The sequence below is a fragment of the Miscanthus floridulus genome, chromosome 17, assembly GCF_019320115.1.
Source record: "Miscanthus floridulus cultivar M001 chromosome 17, ASM1932011v1, whole genome shotgun sequence".
Classification (NCBI taxonomy): domain Eukaryota; kingdom Viridiplantae; phylum Streptophyta; class Magnoliopsida; order Poales; family Poaceae; genus Miscanthus; species Miscanthus floridulus.
Window position 1 is genome coordinate 842,687 of NC_089596.1, and position 12,022 is coordinate 854,708.

The 12,022-nt window shown below is 44.9% G+C and overlaps 2 protein-coding genes across 2 annotated transcripts; both read left to right on the forward strand.

Moving 5' to 3' along the window:
* Positions 1 to 2,678: 2,678 nt before the first annotated feature.
* Positions 2,679 to 10,000, forward strand: LOC136517905 (GDSL esterase/lipase At3g14820-like). The gene is made up of 2 exons (XM_066511560.1): positions 2,679 to 3,135; positions 8,789 to 10,000. Exons 1-2 carry the CDS (start codon positions 2,820 to 2,822, stop codon positions 9,604 to 9,606), a joined length of 1,134 nt encoding a protein of 377 aa, XP_066367657.1. The 5' UTR covers positions 2,679 to 2,819; the 3' UTR covers positions 9,607 to 10,000.
* A 252-nt stretch (positions 10,001 to 10,252) lies between these two features.
* On the forward strand, positions 10,253 to 10,804 carry LOC136518280 (uncharacterized). The gene has a single exon (XM_066511916.1). It carries the CDS (start codon positions 10,253 to 10,255, stop codon positions 10,802 to 10,804), a length of 552 nt encoding a protein of 183 aa, XP_066368013.1.
* The last annotated feature ends 1,218 nt before the right edge of the window (positions 10,805 to 12,022 follow it).

A 12,022-nucleotide genomic window follows, 5' to 3' on the forward strand; every position in this document is an offset into this window, starting at 1 on the left:
TTCTGCTGTGCTGGCCTTTCATGGTGGGCTGTATGCTTTGAATGATGGAGATTGATAGCTGTCCTTGGGTCTACGCTATGGTGGCCTGACTTCCTGACTGGGCCAGTATTCTCTCTGTCACTGGTCCTGGTACATCCGTTTGCAGCCGCACTATTCTCCGTAGTCGGTCTGGATATGGGTGGATCCGCAGCGGCAGCATGTGTCCTTGTTTGGCAGGCCTGGGACCGGGACAGCCGAAGGCGAAGGAAAGATGAAGGCTGTGCCCGGTCTGCAGCACCTGTGCACCAACAGCAGACTTGGTACGTAAAACTAAAACCTCGTAGCAGTACCAGGCAGTAGGTGCTGCCATCATGGACGTACCTACATTACCTTTGCCTCTTGGGCTCTGTTTGGCAAAGCGTATGTATGTGATGGTGGCTAGAGCGTTTCTTCTCATCGACCCATGGCGCTCTGAATCGTCGTCGTCGCCGTTTACTAGACGGGTACAGTTGAGCGCCGCATCCATAAATCAGCTCACATGGCAGATGCCAAGGCCAAGCTGCTCGATAATGAGGCCATCCATACCTACCTCCTCTCCCTGCTTCCACTCGGCCCGGGGCACAAGATAATTTCCAACAGTGTGCTATAGTTAGATTGTTGAGATCGTCTCTTGTGCCAGAGACACTCCAAAACATGCCACGGTCTCCAAAACATGGTTTTGTGCTTTTCATTTACAATATGTATAAACAAATAACGAAAAAATTAATTTTATTAAGTTACTTTTCAAGACTAATCTATACATGCTATAAATGTTGGTGTCTTCAAACTAAGTATTTTAGAAGTTATCCGGAGTAGTCAATCAAAATTTTGAAAGTTTGATTTTTAACCTTGTCTAAACCAACAAGAACCATATATATATATATATATATATATATATATATATATATATATATATATATATATATATATATATATCGCTTAGATATCTAGAAAAAAAGCAGAATAACTTACAGTTTAGATTGAAAGTCATATTATTGTTAATATTCAATCCAATCTATTGGTTTTTCGCATCCATCTTTTCAAATCAAACGAAGCATGCATGCAGTATGACCTATGGGTAGTTGTCTCTGCCTCTCTGGAGCTAATATCACCAGGTAGTCAAGTCTGAAATATATAGATGCGACGCCATTAACTAATTAATTCGCCGTCGTCCATAACACATCAGAGATTCAGAGGGGATGTGGATGGTGAGAGATTCAGAGGGATGTGGATGGTGATGCACCCATATATGGCACGCATCTGCCCGCATGCATGATGCATCCTCTCATCAATTAGTAACAGTTGTATGACTGTTTGAGTGATGGAATAACTACAAAATTTGCTAATTAGGCAACTCCCAGTGGTCAGTATCCATCCTAGCTGCTACACGTTAATATAAATGCAAATGATCTGTCACGGACGATTTTTTTAAATTGGTTTTGTGTTAGATTAATAATATAATACTCTAATAAGGAGACAGAGAAGAAAGCACATGACATCTTATAACAATTACTAATTGCCTTGTTTTCATTCATCATATAATATATGCCCTGGGCTACGTAAGCTTTTCGATTTGTGATAATAAACAAATGAATATATAGTTGGCTGCATGCAACACAGATTTTAAATTTATTGGTAACATATATACCTAGCCACACCCTCCCCCTCCATAAATAAAAAGGTGCAATTGTAGCCTTAATTACCCCAGGTCAATCAATAGTAATTAAATTTGACAAAATCTATTAAAAAGTATTAACATTTGTAATATTAAATAATTATCTCTACTATAGACCTATTTCCAGACATAGACGTTGATACTGCTTCCTGTGAGCTTAGCCAAATTTAAGAAAGTTTGACTTAGTTGAAATCTACAATTGCACTTTTTATGAGACGACAAGGATGTATCTTATATTCTTATTAGATGTGTCCTTTAATATGCATACTTAGACTTAGGTGGCATGCATATAAATGTGTTACTTGTCTCAAACTTAACAAACGGTAGATATACCCAGATAATTATTCTTTCTAATGCACTTCTAGCTTCATGCATGCCTTGTTCATTCAATTCCTCAAAAAAAGAAAAAGAGGAAAAAAGAAAGGAAAAAGGGGAATTAATATGGCGGGTGCGCATGCAGTTGGGTGTCAAGCTGTCATGCGCATATGCTGAGATGTACCGAGGTCTCACTCTCAACCGCCTGTTACGTACGTGTCAGCATCTGCTACCCAATAACAATAATCACAAAATTCTTCTTGTTGGTTTCAAAGAAAAGGGCCGAGGATTAATTGTATATTTGTGTTAATCGTGTATATGCACACATAAATATATATATAGCATAGCATGCAATGATATATAGGTACGTGCGTGACGAAGCTAGTTGCATGCAACCGGATGAATGAATGAATGAATTGTGGCAGGCATGCAGCAGGTCGCTATAGCTAGCTCAAGCTCAACAAGTCAACAGTACTCGAGATAGCAGTAGAGCGACCTGTCGTCCGGGTCGCAACAGTACTGCTAGCTAGCTAATAATACGGTTAGCTTTAATGTCGTCGTTTCATCAGTCGCACACGGTTAGCAGGGCACAATGGCAATGCAATTCAACCACCATGATGTATATCTGTGTGTGTGTGGAGTAGAGAGGTAGCTGCAGTGCACACGCAGGTACTCCTACGTCGCTAGCTAGGCAGCTGCAGGGCGTTGTTGCTTTTGCTTCCTTTGCTGAGAATCGTCTGTCCTGCTCTGCCACCAGGCATCGCAGCAGCTAGCTAGTAGATAGGAATTGGTAGCAGCTAGCTAGGCCACCATGACTCCTCCGACGCCGCTCCTCCTGCTGCTGCTGGTGGCGGCGGCGGCGACGAGGTGCTGCCATGGGTCGTCCTACTCATCGTACCAGCAGCAACAGTACAAGATGAACGCGTCGCAGCCGGAAGAGGAGGGCCGCCGCCGCCCGGCGGTGACGACGGCGGTGATCGTGTTCGGCGACTCCATTGTTGACCCGGGGAACAACAACGACCTGCACACGATGATCAAGGCCAACCATCCGCCCTACGGCAAGGACTTCTTCAACCACGAGGCCACCGGACGCTACTCCAACGGACTCATTCCCAGCGACCTCATTGGTATGTATGTACGTAGACGTAGGGGGTGTACTCCCATTAATTTCCTTCTCGATCTCCTGTGTTCACTTGCTGTTGCATGGTTGGCTTCTCTTTTTCTTTTTCTTTTTCTTTTTCTTTTTTTTCTCCCGATCAAATTGGTTGGCTTCTTCAATTCCCACTGCACTGCACTGCACTGCGGGGCCTTAACTTAATTGCAAGAGGGTCAAGGGCCTTGACATGCACTGTTCCTTCACGAGCTGATCGATCGATCGATGAGACGAAGGAACACATGCACCACCATGCCGACATGGTCATGCATCATTTCCCAATAACTAACAGAGGACTTTAATTTCCTCGAGTCAAGGATAAGCTATTACTGTAGTATATGCACGTATAATACTCCTATACATAGAGGAGTATGTATATATATGCGATCGGTCCACACTGAATCGATTACTAGTTTATAACAACGTATGTACGTACGTTTCAGTAGTATAGTATACTATATACATGCATATATTCGGTACTCCCTCCCTTCTCTTTTATATACAAGGCACGGCTTGACGTGACACAACCTTTTTAATTACACTTTGATCACATATTTATTTTATTTTTATATTATTTATACTTATAATCTTATAATAATTAGATACAAAGATTTAATTATGAATCTGACCATATCAAGTTTGTGTTATAATGATTAAAAATTATTAGTCAAATATTTTGAATCTTGATACGTGTGCGCGCCTTAATTATAAAAAAGAATGGAGGCAGTACGTATCTAGCGGTGCAGACAACATCGCCGTTACGGTTTCAGTGTCGATCGCTAGCTGCTCTGTCTTTGTGCTTGTTGCGCGCGTGCACACACATGCATCGATCTGCAGGCCGATTATTAATACTCCCTCCGCTCAGAAATGGTAATCATATTAGACCAAAGAAAAATTCATAGAAAATAGATTTTAACCATTAATATCTCTTATAATACAAAGATCTGCTTATAGGCATGTTTAACAGAAGTCTCTATGCTGTAAACATTCATACGTCTTGACTAATTGTTGGTCAAAACTTATAAAGTTTGACTATTTTCTGGTTAAATACAATTACGATTTCTGAACGGAATAATTTGTTGCTTGACGCGGAGCTGGTCGGGCCGATGGAATCTGTGGAGCTAGCTAGGTGGTACTATGCTAAAATTTGGTCCAAATTAAAGTAAAACTATACAGTAAATGATGGTTGAGCTGCCTACAAAGTTATAATAAGGTGTTGTATATGAACCATTGCACGCGCCGATAATTTACATTTAATTTAAGATGGGCAACTGCGATGGACTCTGAATTATCCTGCTAATAACTAGGGCAAGCCGACGGTTGTGGGCCGCCGGCCGGCGAGGTTGTTGGCTCACATGCATGAGATATACTGGCGGTGATGCAGTTGGCGGGTGGGGGCGGCCGCGCTGGCCGTCTGATAGATTGCATAGCATAATTCATGCGGCGTGCGTTGGGTGGTGGCATGCAGATGCAGAGAGAGGACCGTTACGTTGCCGTCGGTACTACGGTGGGTGACGCCGCCGACGGTGAGCATCGTCTTTACTTGTCATGACGACACGCATAAACTACGTATGTCCTATTAATTAATTTGGCAAACTGTAAGGTAATGAGTTTTATGATTAGCTAGCTATATATAAAGTACAGACAATTATATATACATTTCCTGTACGCGTGTAATCGTGTGTATAGTAGTGCTTTGATGATCTCATAATATATAAACGTCGTCATTGATCGGAGGCATGCAGCTTGCGTGCATCCCCCAATATATGCGTTGAAGCAACAATATAATGGTGGTGTCGTAACGGGCAACATGTGTATGTTATGTATCGCGTGTACCCATGCACTCCTTGCGCCCGCACCCCGGCCGGCGGGGCGGGGTGCCGTTCCTCCGATCCGTAGGAAAAAATATATAAAAAAAACCTCGACCCGTGGAGGCGAGCATTATGTTTAAGAAGAAAACCTTTTCACGTAAATCGAGAAAACCAGTGAACCTCTGCTCCACCCATACACAGCGGCACCGTAGCTCCCGTAAGGGATTTCAACACGTAGATAAACTGCCGCCTCCTCCAGACAGCAAATCCGCCTCAAGGGGGTTCAAACTCTGGCCGGCACGGTGCAAGGCACAGCCAAACCAACTGGTCTAGGGTTCGCTTGCCGGAAAAAAATTAAAAGATATATTTATAATACTAAAAAATTATATATTGCATATTATTCACAAAAGAAAGTTACGTTGGCAATACATATATACAAGCAGCCAACTACGACATACGGAGTACTCTATATAGTACGCTGCCTTTTCTAGTTTGTACTACGTACGGTACGAGTAGTATGAACGTGTGCAGGATCGGAGCATGCATGCAGCTGCAGTGCAGGCAGCTTTTAATAACAAGGGCATGTTTGGTTATCCTTAGCCACTTTAGTTACTAAACTACTAAATAAATGGACTAAAATAGTTTATAGTTTAGTCATGTTAGGAACAGTACAACGCATATTGTGATACCGTCTGTATGCACTGAACGATACAAATTTACCTGATTAAATGAGGAAAGAGAACCTGGCCGTCGTATGGCTAGACGCCGGCTGTGGCTCGTGCTCCGACGCTCATATTCTCGTTGTACAGATTCAGTGTGCGCACGCTATGGCTAGTGCCATGACAAGCTAAAATCCACCCATGGCAAGCTGATAAATCTTCCTTTGCACACCTGCAGGTTGCAGTGCCATCCCATCGATCAAATCATCCTCAAATTGAAATGCTTGTGGACTCTCAAATAAAAATAAATGCTCTTGTTTGTACTTGATCAACAAACTTTTTATCCGGTCACTAAATATAAAATAGAATCTCTCAAACTTTATTTTTGATTCAGGAGCAGAAAAGTTTATATTATATAGATAAATATATTACTATATTATTTATTTTGATGGTTCTAAAATACTATATTATGTTTATATGTTTATCTTATTGATGCTCGATTTATTTTGTATTAAGAAGCAACACAATAATATCCATGAATTATATTCATGTTTGATCATGGTTATATGTAAGTATTAAAAAGTTTGTAGATGCCTAAATAAATAACCTATTGTATAAGTTGTCTATTATATATAAATATATTAATATATCATTTATATTCATGGTTTTAAAAAATATTGCAACCATGACCACCTTATTTATGTCTGATCTTTTTATCAACGAGCAATACAATGGTATGCACGAATCATATTTACACTTGATCATGGCTACATGCAGACATTAAATAATTAATAGACAACCAAATAGATAGTCCATTGTATGTGATGTCTGTTTAGCTATCTGTATGTGGTGTGATATCATCGTATCTGTGGGTTGTACATGCCTTTAGTCACCTAAGAGTAGCTAAGAGTGGGCTAAAGTGCCCAGTGGACTGCCCCTCATTATTGCTGGTCCCCAACCCTGATTTAGGCATTAATTAGGGGTAGCTTGGTCTTTGTTGAACTACTTTAATGGCCTTTAGTCACTTTTAGTCACTAGAACCAAATAGGGAGGACAAAGTTTAGTCACTAGTTTTAGTAGCTAAATTTTAGTCGAGGGAAAGAGGACATATAGATGGAGCATGCCCCGCAGTTTAAACAAGGCCTGTTAGATGCATTATAGGGCTAACCAAGTAATTTTTAGTCCAAATTAGTTCTAGACCATTCAAACAGGACTATAGCCAGTAAGTGGGCTAATTTATTAGCCGAACCTATATAAATAGATTTCTAGAGTTGTCTTAAGTCAAACTTTTTAAACTTTGACTAAAATTCTAGAAAAAAACCCGTCAAGATTTGTGACATCAAATTAAATAGTATCACTAGATATACCATAGAATATATTTTCATAATGTGCTCATTTTATGTCATACAAGTTATTACCCTTTCCTACAAAATTAGTTAAATTTAAAATATATAGTTTGACTTGCACGGATTTTAGAAGTTAATTTATTTGGGGATGAATGGAGTAGTTGTTAACTAACTAGCTGGTCAACCCTAGCTAATTTAGACTAATTTTTAACTTCAACCATTAACTAGCCTTAGAGCATCTCCAGCAATGCCTCCTACTTGACCCCCTACTCCTGATTTGGGTAGTGGAGGCCTAAAACACAACTCTAGCAGACCCCTACTAGACCCCCTACATTTGGTGGCCTCCTATTTCCCGCCTCCCACCCTCTATTCCTGTTGGCCCCCTACTCCACCATGCAATTTTTCCCCTTCTTCCTTCTCTGCACGCGACTGTGCGAGCCTCGACTGCCCAGCGGCGGCCCTGCCCAGCGACGCTACCTTGCGCATCCAGGCCCTCCCTGGCGGCGGCGCTGCCCCGACGCGGTGCCCTGGTTCTTCCTCGTGCGGCCGTCCGATAGAGCGGCCTGCCCCGGCCGTAGTGCGACCAACACCGGCGGCGCAGCCTGCCCGACGCGGCTAGCCCCGACGGCCTACCCTCTGGTGCGATGCGACTCCCCTCTTGCTCGATGCAGCTCCCCTCCGGTGTGGCAGCCCCGGCACGGCTGCCCCGCATGGCCGCTCCTCCCCTCCTCGGCGAGGTTGCCAGGCGTGGCCTCCCCTCCCCTCCGCGGCGCGACTGCCCCTCCCCGGCGAGGCTCATCGACGGCTCAGCCCTGCCCTGCTTTGTCCGTCCGTGGAAGAACATAACATAGGATGACATATAGGTCCCACATGTCATTCTCACCTACAATGAATTTGGGTAGTCTGTTTTAGGTAGTGTTGATGGAGAAAACAACAAAATTTGGGTAGTATAAAATTGGTAGCTACCTAAATAAAGAAGTAGAGTGTGTGTTTTAGGTAAACATGCCCTAAATCAATGTCTACGGTTACTCCTGCAGGAGCGAATGTCCGACTACTACTACATCCACAAAGTTGGATGTCCTCTCCGTGTAAAAGTTATTCCAATAAATTACACTATCTCCAACTTAACTCATTTATAGATAAGAGTATACCAACATAAATAATTACACTATGAAAACATATATCTTATATACATCCTAGGGGTTACTGCTCTATTCTATAAATTTAGTCAAATTCAAAAAAAGTTTGGCTTAAGACAATTCTAGAATCTGATTTATTTTGAAATAGAGGTAGAATATATAAGAGTACATCGCCCTGTTCGTTTGAGCTTGTTTGGCTGATAAGCCATGGCTGAAAGTACTGTTGGCTGGTTTGGTGTGAGAGAAAAATATTATTCGTTGGCTGATAAGCCATGACTTGTAAGCCAAATACGACCAAACGAACAGGCTGCATATATCTATACTATTTCAGTGCATCAACTCTGCTGTTCTTTATTTATTTACCCTCCGCATCAAGTAGCATCCACATTCCACAATAGTGTTCAATTAAAGTAACTCGTACCTCAAACCTCCTTGTTCATAAATACACTCCTCCTTGTTTTTTTTCACATGCATTCTAGCTATATATAAGCAGTAGTAAAAAGTGTCCAATACTAATTACTAGTCATGCACGGGTTATGCAAATATCGTACTCCTACATACATATAACATAGTATATATAATGATGATGGGTTAGAATGCTACACTGTATATATATTTACGATCTTGCATGTAGATAACAGATTGATTTGTTGATTTGCATTGTGCATGCAGCACAACGGCTTGGTGTGAAGCAGCTGCTGCCGGCCTACCTGGGCGTGGATCTGAGCCCAGAGGATCTGCTCACTGGCGTCAGCTTCGCGTCCGGCGCCACCGGATTCGACCCGCTGACGCCCGTCGTAGTGAGCGTGATCTCGCTGGATCAGCAGCTGGTCTACTTCGACGAGTACCGCGCGAAGCTGGTGGACATCGCCGGCGAGGAGGAGACGGCGAGGATCATCGACGGCGCGCTGTTCGTGGTGTGCGCGGGCACCGACGACGTGGCCAACACCTACTTCACGACGCCGTTCCGCAGCGTGGAGTACGACATCCCCAGCTACGTGGAGCTGCTGGTGAGCGGCGCCGAGGAGTTCCTCCGCAAGGTCAGCGCCAGGGGCGCCAGGAAGATCGGCTTCGTGGGGATGCCGCCGGTGGGGTGCGTGCCGTCGCAGCGGACGCTGGGAGGGGGGCTCGCCAGGGCGTGCGAGCCCAAGCGGAATGAGGCGGCGCAGCTGTACAACGCCAGGATCCAGGAGATGATCGTCGGGCTGAACGCGGAGGCCGGGTTCACGACGCTAGTGGTGTTCCTGGACATCTACCGCATCCTGGACGACCTCATGGAGCGCGGGGACAGGTATGGCTTCTCCGAGACCACCAGGGGCTGCTGCGGCACCGGCACCATCGAGGTCACCGGACTCTGCGACTCCCGCTTCGTCTCCGTCTGCGACGACGTCTACCAGCACGTCTTCTTCGACAGCTACCACCCCACCGAGCGAGCCTACAGGATCATCGTCAAGGACATGTTTGACAACTATGGCCAAGTGCTCTTCTGATCGATGATGTGACTCGATGATAAGATCCATCTACATTATTGTTGGTGTGTAACCCTACCAACACTGACAGTGAAGACATTTAGTGGAGAAGGCATAAGTGAGCAGGGCGGGAAGACGTCAGTTTGAATGTTGAACGCCAGAGCGGAGATGCAGTTGCGGTGACCGTGCCCACGACGCGTTACTCTCTGCAGTGTGTGTTTTCAGAGTCATGTATCTTTGTTTAGCGGTTGTATTAGCTAAAGTGTGTGTGCTAGACTACTAGCACAAGTAGCTGGGAGTTCCTTGAGTCGTGTCATCGCAGGAACCGCCGGTTAGGCGCATTGTATCGTGAACCATTGTGAGTGAAAAAGGGCACTGTCTCCCGGGCGACCTCCGGGCAGTTGCTTCGTGTGTACTCTGTGTTCATCATTTGTTCTTGCGTTCATCGTTCTTGTTGATCGATCTAGCCACCATACAACGAGTAATTGAGATCCTTCGCTAACATATGGTATCAGAGCCTCTTTACTCACGGAGACATCCACAGATCGTGTCCACTTCGATCGTCATCGGGGGAGAGGGAGCATGAGGCGACGGGGAGACGCGGTAGGTGTATCCTCCACTGACAAGCACAGATTACACCAGTTGGTGTATTCGGGTGCAGGCGATCATGGAAGATCAGGGGGTGTGGGAGGTGGTGGAGCCGGAGGAGGGGGCGTTGACCTTGTCTGCGGCGGATGTGACAAAAGCAACCACCAAGGACAAGAAGGTGCGAGCGCATCTCCAACAGTGCTTGCCTGATGACTTGCTAATGCAAGTTGCAAAGAAGAAAACTGGGAAGGACGTGTGGGATTCCCTGAAGGCGCGCTTTGTTGGAGCAGATCGGGTGAAGGACGCGCGGTTGCAGGCGCTCAAGAGCAAGTTTGATGCCATCCGGATGAAGGATGACGAGTCGCTTGACCAAATTGTTGGGAAACTGACGGCGATGCCGGTCAAGTACAATAGTTTGGGGGGTAGCCTGGATGATGCTGCGTTGGGGAAGAAATTGTTTCATGTCGTGCCCGATCGATACCTCAATGTCGTGGCCGGTATCGAACAGTTTTATGACCTAAAGACACTGGCGTTTGATGAGGCGGTGGGGCATCTGAAGGTGTTCGTGGAGCGCATGCGGCGGGGAGCTGGCGGCATGAGATCAGAAGGTGGGCAGGTGTTGCTCACATAGGCAGAGTGGGAAGCCAGACAGAAGAACTTGGGCGACGATTCGTCTGGGAAGGGGAGGAAGCGAGACGGAGGGCATGGCCGTGGATGTGGCCATGGCAGTGGTAGTGGTGGCCGTGATGGTGGTGGCGACATCGGTAAGGAGGGCACGGGGAAGCGTGACCAGAGTCACATAAAGTGCTTCAGTGCCACAAGTACGGGCACTACGCCAATAGGTGCCCGGGTGAGAAGAAGGAAGAGGAGGGGCACTGCATGAAGGCGGAGGAGAAGGAGCCGACGGTGCTGCTTGTGGAAACGGCAGCGCCAGGACTACTCGAGCACCCGTCAAGAAGCCAAGTTCAGAGGGTGTTTCTAAATGAGGCAAAGATTATGCCTGAACTCCATTTGTCTGATGGTGGTGATCCATCAGGCAACATTTGGTACCTAGACAATGGAACTAGCAACCACATGACATGTGATCTACAAAAGTTCAGAGATCTGGATCGTGCTGTTTATGGCAAGGTGAGGTTTGGCGATGACTCTACTGTTGAAATTCAAGGTAGAGGTACAATTGTGTTTCAAGGAAAATATGGTGATCAATGGGTGCTTTCTGATGTTTATTACATTCCCAAACTTAGAAGCAATCTTGTTAGTCTTGGTCAACTGACATAAATTGGGCATAGAATTGGTCTAGATGATGATGTGCTAGAAGTTTTGGAAGAACAGCCAATAAGATTGATCATGAGAGTTCCTAGAACACTGAACATATTGTACAAGATAGAGTTAAAACCAGTAGAGCCTAAATGTTTGATGGCAAGCATTGGGAACAAAGCTTGGTTGTGGCATGGTAGGCTTGGGCATGTCAACTTTAGATCTCTGAAATAGTTGGTGAGTAAGGAGATGGCTAATAGGGTGCCTGACATTAATAACCTAGAGCAGGTGTGTAGTGACTGTCTAGCAGCTAAGCAGACAAGATCACCACTAAGGCAACAAAGTGGCACTCTAAAGAAAAACTCAATCTGGTGTATGTTGATTTGTGTGAACTAATAACACCAGCAACAATAGGTGGAAATAGGTACTTCATGTTGTTGGTTGATGATCACTCTAGGTGGATGCAGGTGTTTTTGTTGAAAAACAAAGATCAGGCATGTGATGCTTTTGTTAGGTACAAAGCAGAAGTGGAAAACATCACTAGGTGCAGGATCAAGACACTCAGGTCTGATAGAGGAGGGGAATTTCTAGC

Excerpts from the sequence above, each read along its gene's own strand:
- LOC136517905 (XM_066511560.1), top strand. The coding sequence starts at position 2,820 with ATGACTCCTCCGACGCCGCTCCTCCTGCTGCTGCTGGTGGCGGCGGCG. Across the intron at positions 3,136-8,788 it reads CATTCCCAGCGACCTCATTG|CACAACGGCTTGGTGTGAAG; the intron begins GTATGTATGTAC and ends TTGTGCATGCAG.
- LOC136518280 (XM_066511916.1), top strand. The coding sequence starts at position 10,253 with ATGGAAGATCAGGGGGTGTGGGAGGTGGTGGAGCCGGAGGAGGGGGCG.